Raw genomic sequence first — 27,133 nt, forward strand, 5'->3', positions numbered from 1 at the left:
ACTTAATAATTCTGGCACATTGTTTAAAATACAGATCTCTATGCACCCTGGGTCAGATGAAAGTGCCCCTGGAAATGGAGGGACAGTTGTGAAACACACCAGAAAATTAGTTACTTGACCTGAGTTGAGGGTTAATCAGTTTTTTATTTTGAAATCTTGCCTCAAATGGCTATGTCAAAGAAAGTAATAAGATAACTCAGAAGGGAGTTCTGATTCTAACAATATGATAGACAAAATAAACTGAAAATCGTCTGTCAACAAACATTTTAGATAAAATATGTAAAATATTATTTTAGATGCAGAGCTTATAAAGTATTAAAATCACAAAGGGTTAGAAAGAGCAGAGGATTAAAACCAGAGAACTGAGCATGTGAGCTGAAGTCGCATTGCCTGGTTAATTAATGGTAGTGATAGAAAGTTGCTGGCCTCAGGGACCTAGATATCAAAGAGTTAGTGGGAAGGGAAAGGGTGGTGTGGACCTGCCTAGAATGTTGTAATTGCCTGTCTATTCGCCTATCTAAATGGAGGAATCTCCAGAAGCTTTGTCGTAGCCTGGGCTCTGAGTGATGGACAGGAGTTGTTTTAATAATGCCTTTCTAGTAATGAAAAAAAATTAAGTGTCTCTGATATTCATTAGTCATTATTAGCATTATTTGCTTTTTGACTTTGTAAAGCAAAAGTGTGTGAAAAGAGATTGAAGTAAAGCTCATCAGTGAAGACTGAACAAATTAATTCTCACAAAATCAATGTTCAGATACTTTTGCAGCTGCTTAGTTTGGCTATGTAAACTTAGCAAACGGGGCCAAGTTGAGCAAATAATTTTGTACTGCATTTTGAGTTACGGATTTCAGCGCTTTGTTTCTAGTGTGGACATGCCAAATATTATATTTCTAAAATTGAGACTTCAAGATTTGGATGACATTGCCTCTAGATTTAGATTTTTGATGTTTGAACGACTTTATAAAATTCTGACTTTTAAAAATATTGCCAATGGGGCGCCTGGGTGGCTCAGTCGGTTAAGCGTCCGACTTTGGCTCAGGTCATGATCTCGCGGTTCATGGGTTCAAACCCCGCGTCGGGCTCTGTGCTGACAGCTCAGAGCCTGGAGCCTGTTTCAGATTCTGTGTCTCCCTCTCTCTCTCTCTCTCTCTCTCTCTCTCTGACCCTCCCCCGTTCATGCTCTGTCTCTCTCTGTCTCAAAAATAAATAAACATTAAAAAAAATATATTGCCAAGAGGAAAATAGGTCTTTAAATTTCCCTAGTAATTCACATTTTATTATATAGAAACTAAGCAGACAAACTGTGAGATCAGGAATTTTTGCCTACAGTTTGTGCTTATTTAATATCTTAGAAGCTCTGAATATTTTAGGTTGTGTGGTTTATGTTTACCTCTAATCTTTATTGCAGTAAGATAATAAAACTATATTCCACAACTAATATGTTATGTATATATTTTCAGATAAATTCAAATAAATACAAATGTTAAACCTTTTTTCTATTATTTTTGATATTTTGAGTTGGATTTGGGGGGAGGGGTAGAAGTTTTTGTTTACCCGTGAGCTTTGGAATTCATTAATATACTGTCTCCTTGGGGGGGGGCGGGGAGGAACAGTATGGAAAACTAAAAATATTTTTTTTATATTCATCAATACAGTAATTTCATTTCAAATTCCTCCTTCCTCTTTAAATTCATTTTTTCATTTTCCAGTTTGCTTATTTTGAGAGGGGGGAGGGAATAGAGAGAGGGAGAGAGAGAGAATCCGAGGCAGGCTCCACACTGTTGTCCCGGAGCCTGATGCTGGACTTGAACCCAGGAACCGTGAGATCATGACCTGAGCTGAAACCAAGAGACTGAGCCACCTAGGTGCCCCTTGAATTATATTTCTTGAGTTTCTTCAGGAGTCGAGTGGTGGAAAGGAAGGCCAGGCAGATAGGGAGAAAAGAGGCTTCGTATAAAAAGGGTTCCTGTTCCTACTTGGGCTGTAATCAGAGCAGCTCTACTTTAATCTATTTTGTATCTTGGGGTTTCAAATAAGTTAGGCAAAGGGGGACTTCCATATAAATGTTTCTGCTACTTTTTTTTGTAACTGAGATTTTTTTAAACCAATGTTTAGGGAAAATATATATAACTGAGACTTTTTAAAAAATACTATTTTTTTTTTTTAGAGCAGTTTAAGGTTCACAGCAAATTGAGAGGAAGATGCAGACATTTCCCCATATATCTCCTACTCCCACGCATGCATATCTTCCCTCATTCTCAACATCCCTTTCCAGACAGGTACAGTTGTAACATTATTGAACCCACAATGACACATCATAATCACCCAAAGTCCATTGATTAGCTTAAGCTTCATTCTTGGTGTTGTCCATTCTGTGGATTTGGACAAATGTATAATGACATGAATTCATCATTATAGCATCATACGGAGTATTTTTGCTACTCCAAAGATACTCTGTGAACTTGATCAAGCTCTGGGAAATAAATCTAACAAAATTGTGGAGGACGTCTATGAGTGGGTCTCCCTGGAGTTTTTAACTCTCAGACTTGTTCACACTGAGCCTCTAGCAGTTCATCAGTTACAGATCAGATTTTTATCCAGACACTGTTTTCTATGACAGTTTCCCCTCACGAGTCAGGGCTTATTCATTTATTCATTAATTCATTCATTGACCTGTCTCTTCAATCTTGAGTACAGCTGTCGCCTCTCTTAGGAATCCGGAAAGAGTTGTTGATGTTTTAATCTGTTCACCTTTTATTTGGTATTAAGATAAAGTGACTTCCAAGTGTTTCACATATAGAATTGGAAGTTGTTTTTGTTTGTTTTTAACTACTATTTGATGATTGTGGCTTAATCTAATATACAGATAAGTAATTACTATTTTTGTGACAGTATGGCTCACAATTACTTGTATATCTTTTGCAGATTGGTAAGAATTAGAGGGGTATTTCATAAAGGCTAACTAATACTGCGCTAAATTTACTATGTCTGAGGTTTTATTTAGGCTGGAACCTGAGCCGATTGTATTTGGTAAAGAATAAGCAATGACAGTTGCTGATTGATTCTTTCTCAAATGATGAACAAGATCTAACAACCAATCCAGAGTGGGTGTTAAAAAGAAATGCTTCCAGGGGCGCCTGGGTGGCTCAGGCGATTAAGTGTCCGACTTTGGCACAGGTCATGATATCACAGTTCGTGAGTTCGGGCCCCACGTCGGGCTCTGTGCTGACAGCTTGGAGCCTGGAGCCTGGAGCCTGCTTCGGATTCTGTGTCTCCCTCTCTCTCTGCCCCTTCCCAGCTCATGCTCACACTCTGTCTCTGTCAAAAATAAACTTAAAAAAAAAAAAAGAAGAAGAAATGCTTCCACAGTATTTCGTATGCATTTGTATTATGTAACTTATACTTGTTTGATCCTTCTCTTTCCAAAGACTAGCTTTCTTTCAGATCTCTAACATGGTATTTTAGGATATCCATGAAGGCTTAAAGGCAGTAATAAATCATGTAATTATTGTTTTTAAAATTAGTAATGTTATCTATATGAGGTAAATATCAGTAACTAGTGGACCTATGTATTTATTTTCATTTTCTTTTACTTTTTTTAAAAAAATTAAGTAAACTCTGCCCCCTCCATGGGGCTCAAACTCACAACCCTGAGATCAATAGTCATGTGCTCTACTGACTGAGCCAGCCCAGCACCCCTGGACCTGCGTATTTTAAAATACTCAGAAGTTATTTGCCCTGCCTAAGGAAAACTTTATTTCTTCAGCTTACTTTCTGACCCCAGCTCCATCATGGTGACATCCAAAAGCTAAGACACTGAAAAGTTTTATAAGCTCACAAGTATCTGGGAAACCTGAAAATAGAATTCAAGATTTCTAAAATTGAGTTTGATTTCCCACTAGCCATTTTGTTTATGGACTGAACTCGTTTCCTTTGTATGCTTCCTTTTTGGAACACAGTCTAGCATGGCTGTGTCATAAACTACACTTAAAAACTTTAACTTCTCAGTTACAGTTGTTTTATTGTTACTTTAGTAAAGGTAATGAACTCTTCATTAAATATTAAGTTCAATAAGATATTTCTACAGTATTCCAAAGAGATTATTTTCATCCTATAATTTTACCATATTAATAATGATTACCTTATTAATAGTGAAACACTTTATTTGTGGTATCCCTACAGGAAAATTACTAATTTTACTGGAAATTATTCTCTGTTGGTATTCCTCTTAATGGTTGTGTATGTAGCATAATTTGGTTCAAATAAAAGAAACAAATTTTCTTTACATTGACAAGGCCATGGGGGCATTTAACTGAGAAGTCAAATTTTACCACACCGTTGGTACAAACATTATATGCCATGTGATGCAGTAGGAAGGAACATAATCTTTATAGTATTCTTGTCAAAAATATTTAACATGAACATAATGGTGAGAAAATATTCAGACAAATTCAGAATGTGGAACTGTCTGCAAAACAACTACCTGAGATGCTCAAAAATAACAGTGTTAGGAAGTTGTTATACAGAAAACAACAAAGAGGCATAGAAATTGAATATAGTGAGTGACCCCTGAACAAAATTAAATAAGTAAGTAGCTACTCGGGGTTTTGTTTCTTTAAAACAGCTGGGATATTTGAATATAGAATGTATTAAATTGTATTCTTATCAATCTTTCTTGAATATGACATAATGGTATTGTCGAAATTCTTCTTGTTTGTAGAAGGTAGGTGCTGATGTTTTTATAGGTAAAATATCCTGATGTTTGAAACTTATTTAACAAATGGTTCATGGGGAAGAAAAAGAGTCTGTTTATTTGTAGAGGAAAGGATAAAGCAAATAAGGTAATAATATTTACATTTGGTGAGTCTAGATTGAAAAGTACAAAGTTGTTCAGTTTATCGCTCTTCCAACTTTTCTGCAGGTTTGAAAATTTTCAAAATAAGTTTGGGGGAAACAGAAGACATAGAAATGTGATCATATGCTAAATCCTGAAATTATTAAGAATATTTTTAAAACTTACAGTGACACTTCAGAAAGGATTTCGCTTTGTAAAAGAAAATTACTGAGGACTTCTCCCCTCTGATATAAACTATTTTTATCATAATGTTACTAAAGTATATGTACAAGTATAAAACTACAGATCACTTTCTTAGGTTCCTAGCTCTTAAGCAACTTATAGTCAAATCAAATACTAGTTAAGTACAGTAAAAATATAAAACTGAAAAAAGACAATAGCAGCATGATGACATAATAACAATAATTGATGGAGTAGTATATGGTGTTGTTGGTTTTTTTGCAGTAGTATATGTTTTGCTGAAAATAAATCACCACTGCACATAGTAAGCTGGTTCTGAGTATTGTAGCACAGTTTCTTTTGAGATTGCCAAGTCTGTAGGAACATTGCCCGTTTTATACTTAGTCTCTACACTACTTTTCTTACCCAGCTACTGTACAGTCTTTTTGCAGTACACAGTGAGATAATTTAACCTTTACTTATATCCCTACATTTTTAATACATTACCTACTCCTTTTGTTTTTTAGTAACCTGAAAATAAGATAGTATTTTTATACTGTACTGTGCTATTTTTATAATATCAGATTATTTTCAGTTGATAAGGTAACCAGAAGTCAAAGGCTTATTTTATAGAAATGTTTTTCCATTTTGAATTATTAGTGCAAAGGAGAAGTTTAATCTTTGTAACTGATACATTTAACCTGAGCACCGCACTTGAAACAGGACTTTTTCCCCCATTTTTACTTTAGCACTTGCCAGATTGCAGCTATACATTTATACCTCCACAGTATAAGCTGATTGCTGTCATTTGAGGTGATTACTTAATGCAATTACAATAGTAAACAGAAAACAAAATGTAGGAACACGCTTCCATATAAGCAACAGAAATACAGGCAAATGTATAAAAAATGAGCTAACTCTGTGGTATATAATCCTTGAAAACCAGCAGCCTTGTAGCCAGTATTGGGAAAAAATTGGTTCAGGAGCTTCTCAGAAAGCCCCACTATCTGACCTGACTTAGAACTCACTGGAGAGAGCCACATTCACGGGATGTTTTTCTGTTTGACCTGACCCAGAGGCTCCATGGGGATAGACTTATACCCAAGGTCTTGTTGAAAACACTCAGATGTAGTATCACAGTTGTCTAAGCTGTGATACCAAATGGGGCAAACAGTTGAGTCAGAAATTTAAAAGGAAGAAGTGGGCAACAGAACAGCCACAGGGGCTTTTGAAAAAGCTCTAATGTGTTCCTGGGATGTAGAATGGTTGTCAGGGCAGTGTAATTATCCAGGAAAAATTGGAGAGGGCTCCAGTTGCTTACCTGTGAAGACCAACAGAGATTTATAAGTTGCCTGAGCTTTGAAAGAATGCCCTAATACACAGGTGCCCTTGGCAAAGGGTAGTAGATGTACTAGCTCAAAACATTTAAGAAAAATTTGTGACTACTCAGTGATACTGACCTAAGAACAACCTTCACTCAGCTAGGTTAAAGAAAACACAAAACAAAATTTTTGAAAAAGAAAACCAAGTTTGGGGTGCTTGTGTGGCTCAGTTGATTAAACGTCCGACTTTTGGCTCAGGTCATGATCTCACAGCTTGTGAGTTCCAGCCCTGTGTCGGGCTCTGTGCTGACAGCTCAGAGCCTGGAGCCTACTTTAGATTCTATGTCTCCCTCTCTCTCTGCTCCTCCCCCACTCATGCTCTCTCGTTCTCTCTCTCTCTCTCTCTCTCTCTCTCTCTCTCTCTCTCAAATAAATAAACATTAAAACAAACAAACAAAAGGAATTAAGTGAGACTTAAGTGGTTCCATACAGCAGGGATTTACAGACTAGAGTCACTTCTGCAAAAGTCTCTAGACCAATACGTGGCAACAACACCACCAACAAAAGTCCCAGGAGAGGGATATAGGAACTGATTCCAGAGTTATATTTTATTATTTAAAATGTCTACTTTTTATCAAAAAACCCCAAAAAACTATGGCATATGCAAAACAAGAAAAGTTAGTAGAAACTATCACAGATGTTGGGCTTTCACTTAGAGACTTGCAAGCAGCTGTTAATAAAAGCATTCGATGAATTAAACCACAATTAAGGAATGAAAGAGAAATTTAAAAAATATGTCTCACCAAATAGAGAGTATTAAGAAAAATAGAAAAAAAAAAACAAATAGAAATACTGTAGTTGAAAAGTATAATAACAGAAATAAAAATTCACTAGAGGGACTCCTAAGCAAATTTGATCTGGCAGAAGAATCAGTGAACTTGGAGTTAGGTCAGTAGTGATTATCCAGTCTAAGAATGGAGAAAAATGAGTAGAGGATTGGAAACCTGTGAGACACCGTTAAGCATGCCAACATAAACAGACTCTCAGAAAATAAGGGAATAGAGAAAGGGATGGAAAAATATTTAAGGAAAAAAGTGGCCAAAATCTTCCCTAACTGTATGAAAAACATCAGTTTACACACCCACGAGGCTCAGTGAGCTCAATGTAGGATAAACTCAATGACATGCATACCTAAACACCTCAAGTTCAAACTATTGAAAGCCAAAGGGAGGGAGAGAATCTTGGAAAACAGCGACAGAAAAGCAATTCACATAAAAGAGATCCTCAGTAAGATTAGCAGTTTCTCATCAGAAACCATGAAAGCTAGAAGGCAGTGCAATATATTCTAAAGGCTGAAAGGAAGATTGTCAAAAGAATTTAATATCCAGCAAACAAATCCATGAAAAAATAAAGAATTTAAGATATTCAGAGATAAACAAACTGAGCAAGTTCTTTTCTAGCATGCCTACCGTTCAAGACACACTACAGACAGGCCTTCAGGCTGAAGGGAAAGGATATGAGGTAGAAATGAAACTCTCATAAAGAGTAATTAAAAACACTAGGTGAAGATAGTTTAAAATGTATTTTTGGTAACAATTCTGACTGATTTAAAAGACAACTGAGGGGCGCCTGGGTGGCGCAGTCGGTTAAGCGTCCGACTTCAGCCAGGTCACGATCTCGCGCTCCGTGAGTTCGAGCCCCGCGTCGGGCTCTGGGCTGATGGCTCAGAGCCTGGAGCCTGTTTCCGATTCTGTGTCTCCCTCTCTCTCTGCCCCTTCCCCGTTCATGCTCTGTCTCTCTCTGTCCCAAAAATAAATAAACGTTGAAAAAAAAATTTTTTTTAAAAGACAACTGAGTAAAACAGGAGTTCTAAAATTGTGTTCGTGGGCTTGTACCCTAAAACGATGTAGTATGTATGTCCATATAGCTCAGAGGATGGGGTGGAAAAGTGAGGGGAAGAACTATATTTGAGCAAAATTTCCCCATAATATTAAAATTAATTAGTGATGATCTGAATAAAATTTTCTTAAATTCACATGCTAATTATAATCTATAATCCCCAGAAAACCACAATGAAAATAGCTTCTAAGAAATATAATAAAAAAACAGCAACAGAGGAACACAAGTGTTATCCTGGAGAACAGCTCTTTAACACAAAAAAGGCCAGGGGCGAAATGTAGAAACAAAAAAGATGTAAGAGAAACAAAAAGTACAATTGCAGGTATGAATCTTATAATATAAATAATTATGTTAAATGTAAGTGGATTAAACACTCCATGCTACAGAGATTGGCAGAATGGGTGAAAAAAAAAATACGGGAACCAACTGTGTACCGTCTATAAGATACACTTTAGATTCAAAGACAAACACACTGGAAGTAAAAAGATATAAAAAGATGTAGCGTGCAAATGGTAACCAAGAAGAAGCTGAGATGGCTCTATTTAAATCAGACAAAACAGACTGTAAGTAAAAATTGGTGCTGGATACAAAGAAAGCCATTGTATAATGATAAAAGGATTAATTCAGCAAGATACAGCAATTATAAATACAGATATTCACAAACTATTTTGAAATGCATGAAACTATAATTTGTAGAATTGGAGGGAGAAATAGATGATTCACCAAAAGTAGTTGGAGACTTAAGGACTCTACTGTCAATAATTGATGAAACAACTGGACAGAAAAGCAGCCAGTACACGGAATACTTGCATGGCAGTAGCAGCGTGACCTGACAGTCCCACGTGTAACTCGTTCCACTCAACAACAGAATGAGTGTACATTCTTTTTGAGCAAACATGGACCATTCTCCAGGATAGATCATATATTAGGTCATGTAATAAATGTGAATAAATTTTAAATTTCATATAAATTCAAAATAGTCAAAATCATGTTCTCTGGCTAAAATGGAACTTAGTTAGAAATTGACCTTAGAGGGGCGCCTGGGTGGCGCAGTCGGTTGGGCGTCCGACTTCAGCCAGGTCACCATCTCGTGGTCCGTGAGTTCGAGCCCCGCGTCGGGCTCTGGGCTGATGGCTCAGAGCCTGGAGCCTGCTTCCGATTCTGTGTCTCCCTCTCTCTCTGCCCCTGCCCCGTTCATGCTCTGTCTCTCTCTGTCCAAAAAATAAATAAATGTTGAAAAAAAAAAATCATTGAAGAAATTGACCTTAGTAGTTAATTTGGGAAATCCACAAATATTTGGAAATTTCTGAATAACCCTTCAGTCAAAGAAGAACTTGTGAGGGAAATTAGAAAGTATTTTGAAGTGAATGTATATGAAAATGAAAACATATATCATAATCTGTGCTAGTGGCTGAAGCAGTGCTTAGAAGAAATGTCTGTCTTCAAGTGTTTATATTAAAAATGAGAAAGATCTTAATAATCTGAGCTCTCACCATAAAAATCTAGAATAAAATAGCAAACCAAGCCAAAGATGAGCAGAAGGAAGAAAATAATAGGGTGGAAATAATGAAATAGTGAACAGGAAAAAAAGGAGAGTAAATGAGTAAGAGTTGGTTGTTTGAAAAGAGCAACACAAAATTGGCAAACCTTTAGGTAGACTAAGAAAAAAAGGGCACTAAAATTAAGATTTAAAGAAGGGAGATTACCGCTGACCTCTCAGATAGTAAAAGGTTTACAGCAGAATACTAGGAATAACTGTATGCCAAATTAATAACATAGATGAAGTGAAAATATTCTAGAACATCACATATTATGAAAATTGGCTCAGAGGCAGTAGAAAATTTGAATAGACATATGAAAAGGAAAGAAATTGAGTTAGTAACTAATAACCTTCCTGCAAAGAAAAGCAGAGACCCAGATCACTTCACTTGTAAATTTTATCAAATGGTAAGAAATTATACTAGTACTTCACAAGTTGTTCCCTGAAGACTTTTCAAAACCAGAAGCCCAAAATACACACGAATAGAAAAACAGACCCAATATTCTTCAAGACACAGATGCAAATTCCCTGAATAAAATACGTGCAAACCAAATTCAATGGCATATCTAAAAGATTATACACTATGTCAGTGTGAGATTTATACCAGGAGTACCAGATTTATCCAACATCCAAAAATCAATTAATGTAATAGACTATATTAATAGAATAAAGAGCTAAAACCACACAATCATCCCAATAAAGACAGAAAAGGTATTTGACAAAACTCCATACCCATTGATAATTAAAACTCTTAAACAAATAGCGGGAAACTTTGTCAATCTGACAGAGCGTGTCTGTGAAGAACCACAAGTGAAAGTCATAGTTACTAGTGAAAGACTGAATGCTTTCCCCTACAATTAGGAACAAGGCAAGGATTTCACTTTTTGCCTTTGCGGTTCAACACTGTACTGGAGATTCTAGCTAATATTGCCAGGGAAGAATGGAAATAAAAGATGTCCTGATCTGAAAGAAAACATTAAACTGTCTTTATTTGCAGTGACATCATCCCATATGTAGAAAATTTTGAGGAATCTTAAAAAAAAAGAAAAAAGAAAAAGGATTAGAACTGATAATTGTTAGCTGGGCCACAGAATAAAATATCAGTATAAAAAATAGTCTTTCTGTGCATGAATAATGTACAATCCAAAAATAACAACATGATTCTGTTCAGAATAACATCAAAAAGAATAAAATACATAAGGAATAAATTTAATAAAGTCAGTGCAGGTCTTATACACTGAACATTACAAAAGTCTGCTGAGGAAAATTAAGATAAATGCAGATGCATTGTGTCCATAGATTGGATGCATTAATATTGTTAAGATGGTAATTCTCCTGAAATTGACCTATAGATTCAACTCAGTCACTGTAAAACTTTCAGCAGGCTTTTTTCCCCAAGACATGATAAACGGATCCTAAAATTTATATGGAAATGCTAAAGGACAGAAATTACCAGGACAATTTTATAAAAGAACAAAGTTGGAGGACCGTTTCTACTGAATTTCAGAATTCTAAAGCTGCAGTTATGGAGCATCTGGCTGGCTCAGTCAGGAATGAGACTCTTGACCTTGGTGTTGTAAATTTGAGTCTCACATTGAGTGTAGAAATTATGTAAAAACAAAATCTTCGAGAGCTAGAACAAACAGTGTTAAGTTTTTTGTGGATCCAGAAAAGACCCCAAATAGCCAAAACAATACTGAAAAAGAAAACCAAAGCTGAAGGCATCACAATTCTGGACTTCAAGATGTATAACAAAACGGTAGTCATCAAGATAGTATGGTACTATTTCAAAAACAGACACATAGATCAATGGAACAGAATAGAGAACCCAGAAATGGACCCACAAACATATGGCCAACTAATCTTTGACAAAGCAGGAAAGAATATCCAATGGAAAAAAAGACAGTCTCTTTAGCAAATGGTGTTGGGAAAAATGGATTGCGACATGCGGAAGAATGCACCTGGATCACTTTTTTATACCATACACAAAAATAAACTCAAATTGGATGAAAGACCTAAATGTAAGACAAGAAGCCATCAAAATCCTAGAGGAGAAAGCAGCAAAAGCCTCTTCGACTTCGACCACAGGAAATTCGTACTCAACACGTCTCCAGAGGCAAGGGAAATGAAAGCAAAAGTGAACTATTGGGACCTCCTCAAAATAAAAAGCTTCTGCACAGCGAAGGAAACAATCAGCAAAAATAAAAGGCAACCGACAGAATGGGAGAAGATAGTTGCAAATGACATAACAGATAAAGGGTTAGTATCCAAAATCTATAAAGAACTTATCAAACTCAATACCCAAAAAGACAAATAATCCAAGAAATGGGCAAAAGACATGAATAGACACTTTTCCAAAGAAACATCCACATGGCTAACAGATACATGAAAAATAATGCTCAATGTCACTTATCAGGGAAATACAAATCAAAGCCACAATGAGATACCATCTCACACCTGGCAGAATGGCTAAAATTAACAACTTGGGTAATAACATATGTTGACGAGGATGTGGAGAAAGCGGAACTCTTTTGCACTGTTGGTGGGAGTGCAAACTGGTGCAGCCACTCTGGAAAACAGTAGGGAGATTCCTCAAAAAATTAAAAATAGAACTACCCTACGACCCAGCAATTGCACTACTAGGTATTTATCTAAGGGGTACACGTGTGCTGTTTCGAAAGGACACATGCACCGCAATGTTTATAGCAGCGCTATCAACAATAGCCAGAGTATGGAAAGAGCCCAAATGTCCATCGACGGATGAATGGATAAAGAAGATGTGGTATATGTATATGATGGAGTATTACTTGGCAATTAAAAAGAATGAAATCTTGCCATTTGCAACTACATGGATGGAACTAGAGGGTCTTACGCTAAGTGAAATTAGTCAGAGAAAGACATATCATATGACTCCACTCATATGTAGAATTTAAGATACAAAACAGATGAACACAAGGGAAGGGAAGTAAAAATAATAGAAAAACAGGGAAGGGGACAAAACATAAGAGACTCTTCAATATAGAAAACAAACAGGGTTGCTGGAGGGGTTATGGGTAGGGGGTGGGCTAAATGGGCAAGGGGGCATTAAGGAGGACACTTGTTGGGATGAGCACTGGGTGTTATATGAAGGGGATGAGTTACTGGATTCTACTCCTGAAATCATTGTGCTGTATGCGAACTAAGTTGGATGCAAATTTAAAAAAAATAAATGAGTAAATAAATAAAAATAAATAAATTCCTAGGGGTGGCTGGGTAGCTCAGTTATTTAAGCGTCCCATTCTTGGTTTCAGCTCAGGTCATCATCTCATAGTTCATGGGTTCAAGACCTGTGTTGCTCTCTGTGCTGACAGTGTGGAGCCTGCTTGGGATTTCTTTCTTCTTCTCTCTGCCCCTCCCTGGCTTACATGTGTATGCCTGCCCCCGCCTCTCTCTCTCTCAGAATAAAATTAAAAAGATTTTTTTTTTTTTTAATCTTAAAAAAAAACACAAAAAACAGGGCATCTGAGTGGCTTAGTCGGTTAAGCGTACGATTTCAGCTCAGGTCATGATCTCACAGTTTGTGGGTTCAAACCCTGCATCAGGCTCTGTGCTGACAGCTTGGAGCCTGGCGCGTGCTTTGAATTCTGTGTCTCCTTCTCTCTGTGCCCCTCCCCTACTCGTGCTCGGTCTCTCTCTCTCTCAAAAATAAAATATTTAAAAATTTTTAAATAAAGGCTACAGTTATACAAGACTTTGTTGTGCTGGCAGAAGGTAACATATATGTAGATCAGTTGATTAGAATTATGAATCCAGATGTCAGTTCGTTTTCAACAAGGGTATTAAAGTAGTTCATTAGAGAAGTTTGTTCTCAGATCATGCAGGGACAACTGGATGCATCTCCATCCACATGCAAAATGATGAACTTTGACTTCTCCTTCATACCATACAGAAAAATAAACTTAAAAAAAAAAAAACAAAACCATACATGTAAGACCTAAAACAAACTTAAAAAAAAAAATAGAGGGGCTCCTGAGTTGCTCAGTCTGTTAAATGTCTGACTCTTTATTTGGCTCAGGTCATGATACTATGGTTCGCGGGTTCGAGCCCCGTGTCATGCTTCACACTGCTAGTGGCAAGTCTGCTTGGGATTCTCTGCCTCTCCCCTACTCAGGCTCTTGCCCTCTCTTTTAGAGTTAAATAAACTTTAAAAAAAGGAAAAAAAATGGAGGGAAAATCTTTAAGACCTTGGATTAAAGTGTTTTATGGCTTTATAAGAAAAAAAAAAAGATAAATCGGCCCTTACCAAATTCAGTTTCTGTGCTTCAAAATACACTGTTAAGAACATTAAAAAGGCAAGCAACAGAGTGGTTGAAAATATTTGTTAAAACTTTTGTCTTATAAAAGTTGTATCCAGAATTTTCAAAGAACACATGTAAAGAAACAAACCGTCATATGTTGGTTCTATGAATGTAACATGGTAAAGTCAACAGTTTGTTAGTTTCTTAAAAAAACATAAAACTGTCATGTGGCACAGTAATTACACTTCTAGGTATATACATGGGACCCAAATACATGTTCTCACAAAGACTTGAATGTGATTGTTCATAGCAGCATTAATTTCCATAGGCAAAAAGTGGAAACAAATATCCTTCAACTGGTGAGTGGGTACACAAAATGTGGTGTATCCATACAATGGATACTATTCAGCAATAAAAAGGAATGAATTGTTGGGACGCCTGGGTGGCTCGGTGGCTCAGTCAGTTAAAGGGTCCAGCTCTTGGTTTTAGCCCAAGTCATGATCTGTCAATTGTGAGTTCAAGCCCCACATTGGGCTCTGTGCTGACAGTGTGGAACTTGCTTGGGATTCTCTGTCTCCCACTCTCTCTCTCTGCCCCTTCCCTGCTAACGCAGTCTCGCTCTCATTCAAAAATAATAAGAATTAAAAAAAAAAAAAAGGAATGAACTGTTGACATATGTTAAAACATGGATGAACTTCAAGAACATTATATGAAGCGTAAGAAGCCATACATAGAAGCCGTGTATCGTTGGACTCCATGTGTATAGAATATCCACAAAAGATAAATTTTTAGAGAAAGTTAGATAATATTGATTGCCTAGGGCAATGGGTGATAAATGGGCATGAGGGATCTTACTAGGATGAGGAAGATGTTCTAAAACTGATTTATGGAGATGCTCACACCACTGGGTAAAGTTACTAAAAATCATTGACCTGTATACTTATAGTGAGTTGGTTTTATTATATGTAAAATGTGTCTCAGTAAAGTATTTTCTCAAAAGCAAATGTGAGAAATAAAATTAGATAGCATTATTATCTTTAACCAGAAGCCTATAATGTTACATTATCTTTTTAAAATAAGGTCATCTGAAATGTGAGGATACATTTAAAAATTTTTCAGTTACTTTGAAGCCTTAATACTCTGATTCTAGAGCCAGGATCACTGGAAATAACAGTGGAACTCCCTGTCAGGCTGATGTTGGCATATGTGTATATACTGTTTTATGCAACCATATTTTCCTAGATCCAAAACAGAAAACCCACTGTATCTTCCTGGTCTTTAAAAATGAGTCATAGCACCTAGTTTACTGCTGTTACAAGATTGGTATTATTCCTGAAACATTTGATGAAAGACACCAAAAGCAGCTAAGTTTCGCTTTGCTTTCCATTCTCCATTTACTACATTTTTCTTTTTCTTTTGTTTTACTTTATTTGTTTTAGATCACTGTGTCCACTACTATGATCTTCGTAACACTAAACAGCCAATCATGGTATTCAAAGGACACCGAAAAGCAGTGTCTTATGCAAAGTTTGTGAGTGGTGAGGAAATTGTCTCTGCGTGAGTATTACTCTTCTGAGGTTGAACTTAACACAGAGCTCTATCATCATTTACCAGTTTTATAATGTCACTGTGGGTATCTGTAAAGAGCGACACTGTGCTATATGCACTTTTTCATAAATAGATTTTTTTTATTGTAGAATTAAAATACATGTATATTCTGGTTTGTATTGCTCACTTTTATAGGCTATTTATGAATAAAATCCCGATGATGTTAGTTTTTAATGCAACCCCGCTTTCAACATTTGAACTTCAGATTGAATTTCAGCCACCATTTCTCCTTAAGAGAAAAACAACATAGTTGATGGGATAGAATGAGAAACGTTTTATTTATTAACATCAATTAACATGTTATTGTATATTTATCTGCATTGCAGTACAGTAGTATTGTTTTTGGTTTTAAGTAATATTTGGTTGATTCTATATTACTTGATGTCCCTATGGTTTCATGGTGAGTTTTAAATATGTTTTGAAAGTAACTTAAGTATGGCTGCTTATATTTAACCAATATCCTTTGAGAAGCCTTCTGCAGTAGAGAATTATAATGTAAGCTTTTATTTTGTTTGAAGGTTAACAAGAGGTCAACCAGATAAGTAAATCTCAGTTGCTAAAATATCACTGAGAATCTCTTCTAACAAAGGCAGCACCTTCTTTCTGTTATCCATTGCGTAGCTCTCTTTATTTTATATTAGCCTAGTAATACTTTCTTAATTTCTCTTTTTCATATCTATTATTTCTTTTCATGCTTACTGACACCTTGTTTTCTTCTTTTCAGTTAGTTTTTTTTTTCCTTGCTTTCTAATTTTTAATCTTAGGAGATTAGTAATGACAGTGCCTTGGTATTAAACACTTGGTACCTCCCTCCTCATCTACCTCTATACTAGTTACTCTTGGTAAGAAGTTGGTAATTTGAGTTGACTTAGCAAGGTAATTTGAACAGAGTTACAAACAAGGGGGAAAAAGTGAGAACTGAGTTTTAAGGGAAGGTAACGTAGGGTAATTCGTTCACAAACCTAAATTAGTGTTAACCAGTCAAAATATATCCCATCTTTAGGAGTAGTAATGGGCAGTAAATAACTAAAGTTTTATTCAGGTTCAAATGTGGATAGTACATTATATGGCAGAAGTATTTTTCTTCAGTTTTGATTTATAAGTGTTAAATGAGTTGGATTTCAGCGAACTGAAATACATGTATCTTATTTGTCTAAATTGGGAAGTTTTAGTCGACCTAATTAATGTGGATTTGTTGTTTGTAATTTTCACCAATCTCTTGTCCTTCTTAGGTTTTATAAGTCCTGATTTTTTTTTCTTGAACATATTTAGGGTTTAGAAGTTTTTAGAATAAGTTTATCCACAAGTGTATTTGGAAATATTAAAAAGTAATACTAAAATATACATATTGCTGCAACCTCTGAATTCTTGGCCAATAAAAATATATATACACATAAAGAAATACTTAATGCAACATTGTCAAGCAAAAAACCACATTTAAAACAATATAAATTTCTATTGAAAAAATGATGAGAAGCAATAGAGGAATATTTAAAGAGCTGGAGTTTGGCTTCTGCAATAAGACAGTTTCTATCTTGGCTCTGTTGTTTACTAGCTATGTATGGTATCTTCAGAATATCTTTAGCCTTCTCATTCTCAGTTGTCTCATCTCTAAAATGGAGCTAATTATAGAAATTACATTGTGTGTCCTTAAATGAAGTAATAAATGTAAAACTTTCAGCATGGTGCCCTATTCTGTGAATGTTACAGTAAGAGAAAACATGATTTATTATGTAGTCATTAACAGATATCAAAGTGTATTTATTTTACAGAAAAATTATAAAGCAAATTCTTGAATAAGGGATAAGCAATTTAAAACATAATGTGTATGGTATGATTGGATTTGTGTTACAGAAAGAGAAAAAACATGGTATTTTATTCAAGTTCTAAGACTGTATGATAGGTCTCTGCATGATAGGATTACCAGCGATCTTTTTTTTTTTTTAATTTGTTTAATGTTTATTTATTTTTGAGAGACACAGAGTGCAAGTGGGGAGGGGTAGAGAGCAAGGGAGACACAGAATCCAAAGCAGGCTCCAGGCTCTGAGCTGTCACAGAGACCGATGTGGGGCTCAAACTCACAAACTATGAGATCACGACCTGGACCAAAGTCAGACACTTAACCGACTGAGCCACCCAGGTGCCCCACGAGTGATTTTTATATGCGATTATTTTTTGGTAAATAACTGCATTTGTATATAATTTCAGTAAATGAATTACTTTATATAGACTATCCCAGTTATTCATACCATTGCACCCCTTAGGTACAACTGTCAAAGTAGTTTAAATTTAGTATACCAATACAGTTCAGTAGTTGAAAAGTAAACCAAGTGGCACAGATTGTATCCCTAAAATTAAGCACAATTCTCAGTGGAACTTTGTTATTTGATGATTGTGGTATGATGGTATTGATGATGTTTATTAGTAAGCACTTCCTACATGCCCAGGGACTACTGAAAGCCTTTGAAATGAATTTACTTTTCACATCTGATAGAATTCCTCTAATTCAATAATGTAGGAATCACTGTATTTCACATAACCAATGAACAAAACTGAGGCCAAAGAGGTTATGTAACTTTCCCAAGTTCAAAAACAAATTAATGGTATATATTGAGTATTGTAACTCAGAAAATCTGGCTCTAAAATCTGCATTCTAAACAACCAAACTGGATTGCCTCTAATTAGTACTGATGAGTTTCAGACCATGAAATCTTTTTTTAAATTTTTTTTTTTTCAGACCATGAAATCTTAAATACATTCTAATTTTTTGTGTTTACCTCAGCTCAACAGACAGCCAACTAAAACTGTGGAATGTAGGGAAACCATACTGTCTACGTTCCTTCAAGGGTCACATCAATGAAAAAAACTTCGTAGGCCTCGCTTCCAATGGCGACTATATAGCTTGTGGTACGTAAAACTGTCTTTTCCTGGAACTTTTTATTTAACAGGCATTTGTCACTGAAATTGCATTCACTAGATGTAGGCTACGTACCAAGTCAAGAATTGATCTGTATGCTCAGAAAGTAGCATATTGAATTCTTCTTAGATTGTACTGGAAGAAGCATTAGTTCTTCCCTCCTTCACTGAGCACAAACCCTGTCCACATGAAATAGCATGAAATCGTTAAATATGTTTTGTAATTGTTCTTCATAGTAATTTCTGTAGATATTACGTAAAAGAAAATATTAATTTCTGCTAATGACCTAAATTCAGAGATACTGTCTTAAGCTTGATATTCATTTTCCTCTATAGACTGCTCTCTTCAGTAAGCAGTTTTAGATCGTCTTGATCTGTTATTCTGGGGCTTTTGTTTTTTGTAATTTATTATTATTATTATCTTTTGTAATTTACACAAATAGGAATCAGAAGTAAAAGAAGTCACTTTAGGTTTTGTGAAGATGCTACATGCACCTAATGCCCAAATATATGAGCTTTCATGAATTCTTTCAAGTGACTTGACTTTTATTTAGTGAAGTTGTATATAATCTAAACCCTTCCAGAACAAATCTCTTGCAGTTATTCTACTTTGATAGCCTGCTCAAAAATAATAGGTTTCTAGACTGCTTATCTAATAGAGTAATATCTTTATTGGAGAATGGGACATAAATTTTGTAGGTTGTTAAAATCTGCCTTTGTAAGTGCTGTAACTTTCTTTTTTCCTCTTAGAAGTCTTTCTAAACATCATTTAAGATTCATGGTATAATAATAAGTTTCTGGTCTTTTTTAGACCTCTGCTATCATAAATGGGTTTTTGCAGTAATTTCAGCCTTACAATTACCAATGTTATATCATTTGACAATTATTATTTCTTTAGATTAGTAAAGTGTAGCTTTTCTCTATGAATCTTTTTCTCACATGATTCCCAAGAAATCTTGTGCTCTGATCTTCCAAATTCAACCATGAAAGATTTGTCTTTGAGCTTAAACATTGAGTAATAATCACCTTATGAATGTGATGTCCTAAATCTGAGTTCTCCCATTCTAGAAAAATTATTTACTTAAAAAATTTTTTTTAGGAAGCGAGAACAACTCTCTTTACCTGTACTATAAAGGACTTTCTAAGACTTTGCTAACTTTTAAGTTTGATACGGTCAAAAGTGTTCTGGATAAAGACCGAAAAGAAGATGATACCAATGAATTTGTTAGTGCTGTGTGCTGGAGGGCATTGCCAGATGGGGTAAGTTTTCATATCAGTTTTTCACCTTGATGTCTCATGTAACACTTTATGTATACGTATGTGAATTTTTGTTAGCTTAAAATACAAATTGATATGTGATAACACATTTCCTTGCTTAGTATTGCATCATCACAGGAAACAGGCATTTTAGGTAGTAATTGAAATATGTCACCAATGGAACAGTGTCCTACTGATGTAATGTCTCTCCTGTGTAGCCATAGCATCTTGCGCATACCTCTGTTTTAGTGTTATCACATTGTCTCTTTATATCTCTTCTAGAAGACTGGAAATTTCTAGGTACACACTGTGTGTCATTTTCCTTAACGATCATTTGAAGTACATACTCAGTAAACATTGAGCTGAACCTAATATTAGCAGGAAAAAAACTTGATGTAGGTAAAGGAGAGTACCCTATATGTACACCTAATTAAATACTATTTCAGAGCAAAATTCCTGTCTAGAAAATACACTTATATAAGAATGTTTAAACACATTTAATTCCTTAATACGAAAGTTACATTTCTAGATTGCAAAAAAACCAGTTTTCTCAAACTTGTCACTTATTAACAAATTATTCTCAAACTTGTCACATTTTAAAGTATAAACATTCTCATAAGTTATGTGAAGAAATAATTGTTTTATTATCTTGATTTTTATAAGCAGTAGTCACTCACTAATGTCATCTTATTAAAAAATAGCTCTTTAGTTGCTTCCTTGGTTAGTTTTACTTTTGATCAAAAAATTTCTTACTTGATGGGTACTTTAAGAATTCTGAGTTTTGGGGCGCTTGGGTGGCTCAGTCGGTTAAGCGTCTTGACTTCGGCTCAGGTCATGATCTCATGGTTTGTGAGTTCAAGCCCCGCGTCGGGCTCTGTGCTAAACAGCTCACAGCCTGGAGCCTGCTTTGGATTCTGTGTCTGTGCCATCATGCTCATGCTCTGTGTCCCTCTGTCTCTCAATAATAAATAAACATGAAAAAAATTAAAAAACATTCTGAGTTTCAGGTACTATTTAACTTTAACTAGATATGTTCCATTCCTATCATATTTAAAATTAGTGTGACTCAACTTCCAGTCTTGGCAGTGGCACACTAGGTGATCTGTACTAACCTTTCCCCCAAATAGAACTAGAAAAGTTGGACCACGTATATTTATTTTAAAAACAATAACAGAAACCTATTTGAAGGCATTGGAATGTAAACAAGATAGAAAAGAATTACTGGCCTAGGAATGTGAGCCTGGCTTTTGAGTATGCTTTTCTTCTGGGAGCCTTTGCCAGTCTTGTTGTAATGGCTGAGAGTGCTTCTAGTAGCCTCACAAGGGCACAGGGATTGGAGTCTAGTATTCACCACTGTGGGGGTGAACTCACTGTGGTTCAGGTCCCCAGAGGGCTATAGTCTAGGGTAAACCACTAGAAGATAAGCTCTCACTGTGATTGCAACTCAACTTCATATCATATCAGTCCCGAAATTAAATTGAAGTGATCCTGGATTGGTAGTTAAATTAAAATTAAATCCTCTTTGAAAGAGGATCTTCTAGAGAAGATCATCTAAGGACTTTATTTTTTTCAAAAGCCCAGATACAGTAACTAGGTCACAATAAAAAACATGCATAGGAAAAGGCAAGAGATACGAATAAGTTCAGCATAAGCAGTGGACAATGGAAACAAAATCACAGCAGCTCCGGATATTGGAATTGTCAGACATAGCTTGAAAATAACCATGCTGACAAGGAAAAAGACAAGATTGAAAATTTTAACTGGAAACTAAAAAAAACTATTTTAAAAATGAAAATCCTAGAAGTGAAAAATTATAATTACCAAAACTAAGAACTCAGTGGATGGATCATAGGGAAGATAAGACAGAGTTGAGAATCAATGAACTTTTATAGGTAAGCTAGGAGAAAATATACAGAAGGAAGCATGGAGAGACAAATATTAAAAAAAAAAAATACAGAAAAGAGGTGGAGGATGAAGTAAGTTTAAAATATTCAATAAGAAACCTCAAAGGGGAGAAAAGAAGTAATGCAATTAAACCAATATTAGAAAGGATTATTGTTGAGACCTTCATAAAATTGATGAAAGACATCAAGGCAGAGATTCAATAAGCTCTTGTGCCCTAAAGAATAAATCTACAATGTGAGTAAAGATTTAATATTATACTTGGACCATGAAGAGACTTAGGCCTGCCTGAAAATCTGACCTTGGGTCTGTCTTCTCATAGTAACTTGATGGAAATGTGTGGAGTTAAGACAAACATTGAATGTTATTGCTACAGGTTAGTCTCTTAAACTTACTGTGAAACCCCATCTGTAGTATTGCACCTGGACTTAACCGTGAGTTGGCGCAATATTGGCCTTACATCTATCCAAAGTGAACGATACGAGACTGGCAGGAAACCAGGGCAGTCTCTGTCCAGAACCACATGCGCTTTAACTGTCCTCGGCAGCCGTGCGAGCTCTGTGTGTGTTGTTCGGGAGAGATGGAAGTAGCTATGCATGTGAATAGTTACTTGGCCTCCTGATGAATGAGGGATGTTGTGCATGCTGAATTTCCTGTCCCGCACACCTCTGTGAAACTAACTAACCTTGTGTCTCATCCTGTGACCCCTGCTGGTGTTGGACAGTCACACTTTGACATGTCATAATAAAACTGTTGAAAATAAAATGCAAAGGGAGATTATTGAAATAAGACAAAGTACTCTTTTCAGAAAGCCAACAATTAGACTGACAACCAACTTCTCATTAACCAATAGAAACCAGAGGTAGTGGAACCAGGTCTTCACTGTGTAAAGGGAAATAAATACCTGCCAATCTCAATTTCTCAATTCAGTGAAAATCTCTCCAGACACAAGTAAAATAAAGACACTTTTAGATAAATAAATATGAAGAATTTGCTACCAGTAGACTTACACTAAAGAAAACCTGAAAGGATCTTTTTAAGGCAGAAGGAAAAGATGCAGAAGACAAAGATAAAGGTCAGAGATGCAGAAAGGAATGGAAAAAGGTGAAGGAATAGAAATGGTGAAAAGGAAGAGAAGTGGTAATACTCAGTAAATCTAAATGCGTATTGACTATATAAAGCAATGATGCCTTGTTATTAAAGCCAATAAGCACATAGAATTAAATATTTGACAGTAATAACATAAGGCAGAAGGATAAATGTAATTAGGGTGTTCTCAGGTCTTTGCCTTGTCAGGGAAGGAGGTAAAAAAAAGAAAAAGCTAATTAATACTAGACTGAAGAGGATGCATATTGTAGTTTATAGGATAAGCGTTAAGTAAGTTCTTGTGGGGCTGGTTTAGTGGTGATGAATTCCTTCAGTTTTTGTTTGTTTAGGAAGACATTTATCTCTCCTTCTATTCTGAATGACGGACTTGCTGGATAAAGGATTCTCGGCTGCATATTTTTTCGGTTTATCACATTGAAGATTTCCTGCCATCCCTTTCTGGCCTGCCAAGTTTCAGTAGATAGGTCTGCCACTAGTCTTATGGGTCTCCCTTTGTAGGTTAGAGCCTGTTTATCCCTAGCTGCTTTCAAAATTTTCTATTTATCCTTGTATTTTGCCAGTTTCACTAGACATGTCGTGCAGAAGATCGATTCAAGTTACATCTGAAGGGAGTTCTCTGTGCCTCTTGGATTTCAATGCACTTTTCCTTCCCCAGACCAGGGAAGTTCTCAGCTATGATTTGTTCAAGTACACCTTCAGCCCCTCTCTCTCTCTCTTCCTCTTCTGGAATTCCTATTATACGGATATTGTTCCGTTTGATTGCATCACTTAGTTCTCTAATTCTCCCCTCATCCTCCTGGATTTTTTAATCTTTTTCTCAGCTTCCTCTTTTTCTATAATTTTATCTTCTAATTCACCTATTCTCTCCTCTGCCTCTTCAATCTGTGCTGTGGTCGCCTCCATTTTATTTTGGACCTCATTTATAACATTTTTAAGCTCCTCATGACTATTTCTTAGTCCCTTGATCTCTGTAGCAATAGATTCTCTGCTGTCCTCTGTACTTTTTACAAGCCCAGCGATTAATTTTATGACTATTATTCTAAATTCTTGTTCCGTTATATTGCTTAAATCGTTTTTGATCAATTTGTTAGCTGTCGCTACTTCCTGGAGTTTCTTTTGAGAATTCTTCCATTTTGTCATTTTGCGTACTCCCTGAGGTGGCGCGGAACTGTGGGGCACTTTCCTGTGCTGTCTGGAGTAACTTGTGTTGGTGGGTGGGGCCACAGTAAGACCTGCTGTCTGTCCCCAGCCCACCGCTGGGGCCACAGTCAGACTGGTATGTACCTTATCTTCCCTTCTTCCAGGGGCAGGACTCACTGTGGAGTGGTGTGGCCCCTGTCTGGGCTACTTGCACACTGCCAGGCTTGTGGTGCTGCTTCGATGGGATCTGGCATATTAGGCGGGGTGGATCCACAAGGTGCACAGGGAGGGGCAGGCTCAGCTCGCTTTGCTGTTGGTGGTCCCCTGCGGGAGGGGCCCTGCAGCACTGGGAGGGAGGCTGACTCGTCGGAGGGCTAGATCCACAGGAGCACAGCGTTGGGTGCGTGGTGCAAGCAAGTTTGGTGATGGGAACTGGTTCCCTTTGGGATTTCGGCTGGGGGATGGGCGAGGGAGATGGCACTGGCCAGCGCCTTTGTTCCCTGCAGAGCTGAGCTCTGTCATCCGGGGCTCAACACCTCTCCCTCCTGGTGTCCTCTCGCCCTCCTGCTCTCCGAGCAGAGCTGTTGACTTATAACAGCAGGTTGTTAAGACCTGCTGGCTGTCAGAACTTATGCAATCTGGCCCCTCCGCTTTTGCAAGTTAGACTCGGGGGTTCGGTGTTGCCAGACGGGCTGCCCCTCCACTACCCCGGCTCCCTCCTGCCAGTCTGTGTAGCGCACACCGCCTCTGTGCCCTTCCTACCCTCTTCGTGGGCGTCTTGTCTACGCTTGGCTCCGGAGAGTCCGTTCTGCTAGTCTCTGGCAGTTTTCTGGGTTATTTAGGCAGATGTGGGTGGAATCTAAGTGATCAGCAGGACGAGGTGAGCCCAGCGTCCTCCTACCCCGCCATCTTCCCTCCTATAAATGTGCTCTCTGAGGTCAGGTTGAGTAATACAGGAAAGTGATGGGAAGGTACTTGAGGTTAGAACCATCTCAGAATGAAGATCCTTCCGGTGGGCTCCTGCAGGTACTTGCACAGCCCCGCCATCTCTGCATACTTGTCCTCATGTGGGCCGCCATTTTGAAAAATCTCCTTTAAGTAAGTTTTTAAAGTGTGCTACCTAGACCAGAAAAGTTCTGTAACTCACTTCGTTTTCAGCCCAGATTTATTTTAAGTTTGATTTTTATAGAATAGCCACTTTGATTAGGCACAAAAAATAACTTTGTTTCCTTATTTTAGATGAGGCAGAAAGTGTGAGAGACTCTTGTTTATTTATTCAACAGATATTTATTATGTGCAGTCACAGTTCTAGATAGGGAAGATAAATTTGAACAAGACTGTAAGAGAAATTCTGGCCCTCTTAGGAGACTTAAAATTTTATGTGCCGGAGGAGACAAAAAACAAAATAAATAAGTTATTATATTAGAAGGTGACAAATGACTGGGAGAAAAACCAAGTGGGAGGCTGGGTCAGAGAGGCCTGGGAGAGGGAGTTGTAGTTCTCAGCGGTGGCAACAGAATTGCCTGAGTAGCTGAAGTAGAGCAAAGACTAGGACATGAAGATGTAATCCACATTTAAATGTGGAAGAGTATTTCAGGTGGAGTAAACAGTTCAGAGGCCTGGAAGTTCAGAAAGTGATGACTATTCAGGGAACAGAGAGAAGACAAGCATTGCCTCACTGCAGTGAGCTGGCTGGGGAGCAGTCTATTTCAGAGTGGTGAAGAAGAACCATTTCAACAGAGCACTGTTTACCAAAGCCCGGACTTTGGCTTTTACCGGTTGTGAGTTGGAAGCCATTGTAAGATTTTGAGCAAAGAAATGATACAATCTGACTTAACGTTTTTAAAAATTGGTTTGGCTATATTCTAGAGAATAGACTATGAGATGTCAGGAATGGAGGCAGGAAGGCTGTTGGCAATTCCAGGTAAGGTCAAATAGTGGTATGCTAATGAGAAGCAGTCAGATCCTGTACATATTTTGAATGTGGAGCCAATAAATGTCACATGGAGAGTGAAAGAGAAAAAGTGTAGGATGACACTGAGTTTTGTTTTTCCCCCCAGTAACTTTAAGAGTGGAGTTGCCAGTAATTGAGGAGAAGGCCACCAGAGGAAGTGTCTTAGAGGAGAATAGACTGGCTGGGTTTAAGTTACTAAAAATACCAAGTGGAGATGCTAAGTTTGAGATGTATTTGCCTTATAAGTATATAAGGTAAATATACCCGGTATATACTTGGTATATAAGTAAATATACCAAGTTTGGAGTTCACAGCAGATTGTGGGGCCAGAGACAGAAATTGGTAGCTGTCAGCATATGACGTTTAAGCCAAGAAATTGGGTGTATCTCCACAAGGGAGTGTAATTAGAGATTGGAAGTGGTGTGAATACCATATTTTGGAGGGCACTTTAGTGTTCAGTGATTGAAGCAATGAGGAGGAGTCAACAAAGACTTAGAGTGGTTATTGGGATGCCTGGGTGACTCAGCTGGTGAGGTATCTGCCTTCGACTCAGGTCGTGATTTCATGGTTCATGAGTTTGAACCCCACATCGGGCTCTCTGGTGTGCACACAGAGTGCGCTTCAGATCCTCTGTCCCCTGCCCCTCTGCTGTGCACTCGCACGCACTCTCTCTCTCTCAAAAATAGAAAGAAAGAAATAAGGAAGGAAAGAAAGAGTAACTATGTATAGTCTCTCTTGATTGGAGAATGGTTTTAAGAAAAAAAAAGGGAAGAAATTGGAGGTAATGAAATACAGAGAGCTGCTTTGGGGTGTAATAAAATAATGCCATGTTTAATCTCATCTAGATTACTTACTTTTTAAAAATATGAAATATCTGTCTCTAAAAAGGCCAAACATTTCATTGTCTTTCTGTGCCTTAATTCCATTCTGCCTGATTTTGATCAAAAGAAAGAGATCAATTTAAGGACACCTACAAAATAGTTGAACTTTGAAAGTATTTTTACGTTTTGGACAAGTACAAGTAGTTTATCAGTTTACTGTATGAACTAAAATGACCTAAAACTCTTCAATTAAGATCATACAAAAATTGCACATGCTTTTCTGTTATTTATGGCAGTAATTTAGTAATAGAGAGGGGATTGAAATTAACAATGAGGATAGAGGGAAAGGCATAAATACAAATTAGATACATTCTTT

General features: G+C 36.9%; 1 protein-coding gene across 3 annotated transcripts in view; it reads left to right on the forward strand.

The window, feature by feature from the left end:
* The window catches only part of COP1 (COP1 E3 ubiquitin ligase), a 259,773-nt gene that overhangs the window by 184,130 nt on the left and 48,510 nt on the right, over nucleotides 1-27,133 (forward strand). For all 3 annotated transcript variants that reach the window (XM_040446709.1, XM_040446711.1, XM_040446710.1), the window contains 3 exons: nucleotides 15,492-15,609; nucleotides 18,443-18,567; nucleotides 19,676-19,836. In XM_040446709.1, coding sequence (XP_040302643.1) covers nucleotides 15,492-15,609; nucleotides 18,443-18,567; nucleotides 19,676-19,836 — 404 coding nt within the window. The remainder of the gene's footprint in view (nucleotides 1-15,491; nucleotides 15,610-18,442; nucleotides 18,568-19,675; nucleotides 19,837-27,133) is intronic.

Source organism: Herpailurus yagouaroundi, unplaced genomic scaffold (assembly GCF_014898765.1).
Source record: "Herpailurus yagouaroundi ecotype Mexico unplaced genomic scaffold, PumYag 195, whole genome shotgun sequence".
NCBI lineage: Eukaryota > Metazoa > Chordata > Mammalia > Carnivora > Felidae > Herpailurus > Herpailurus yagouaroundi.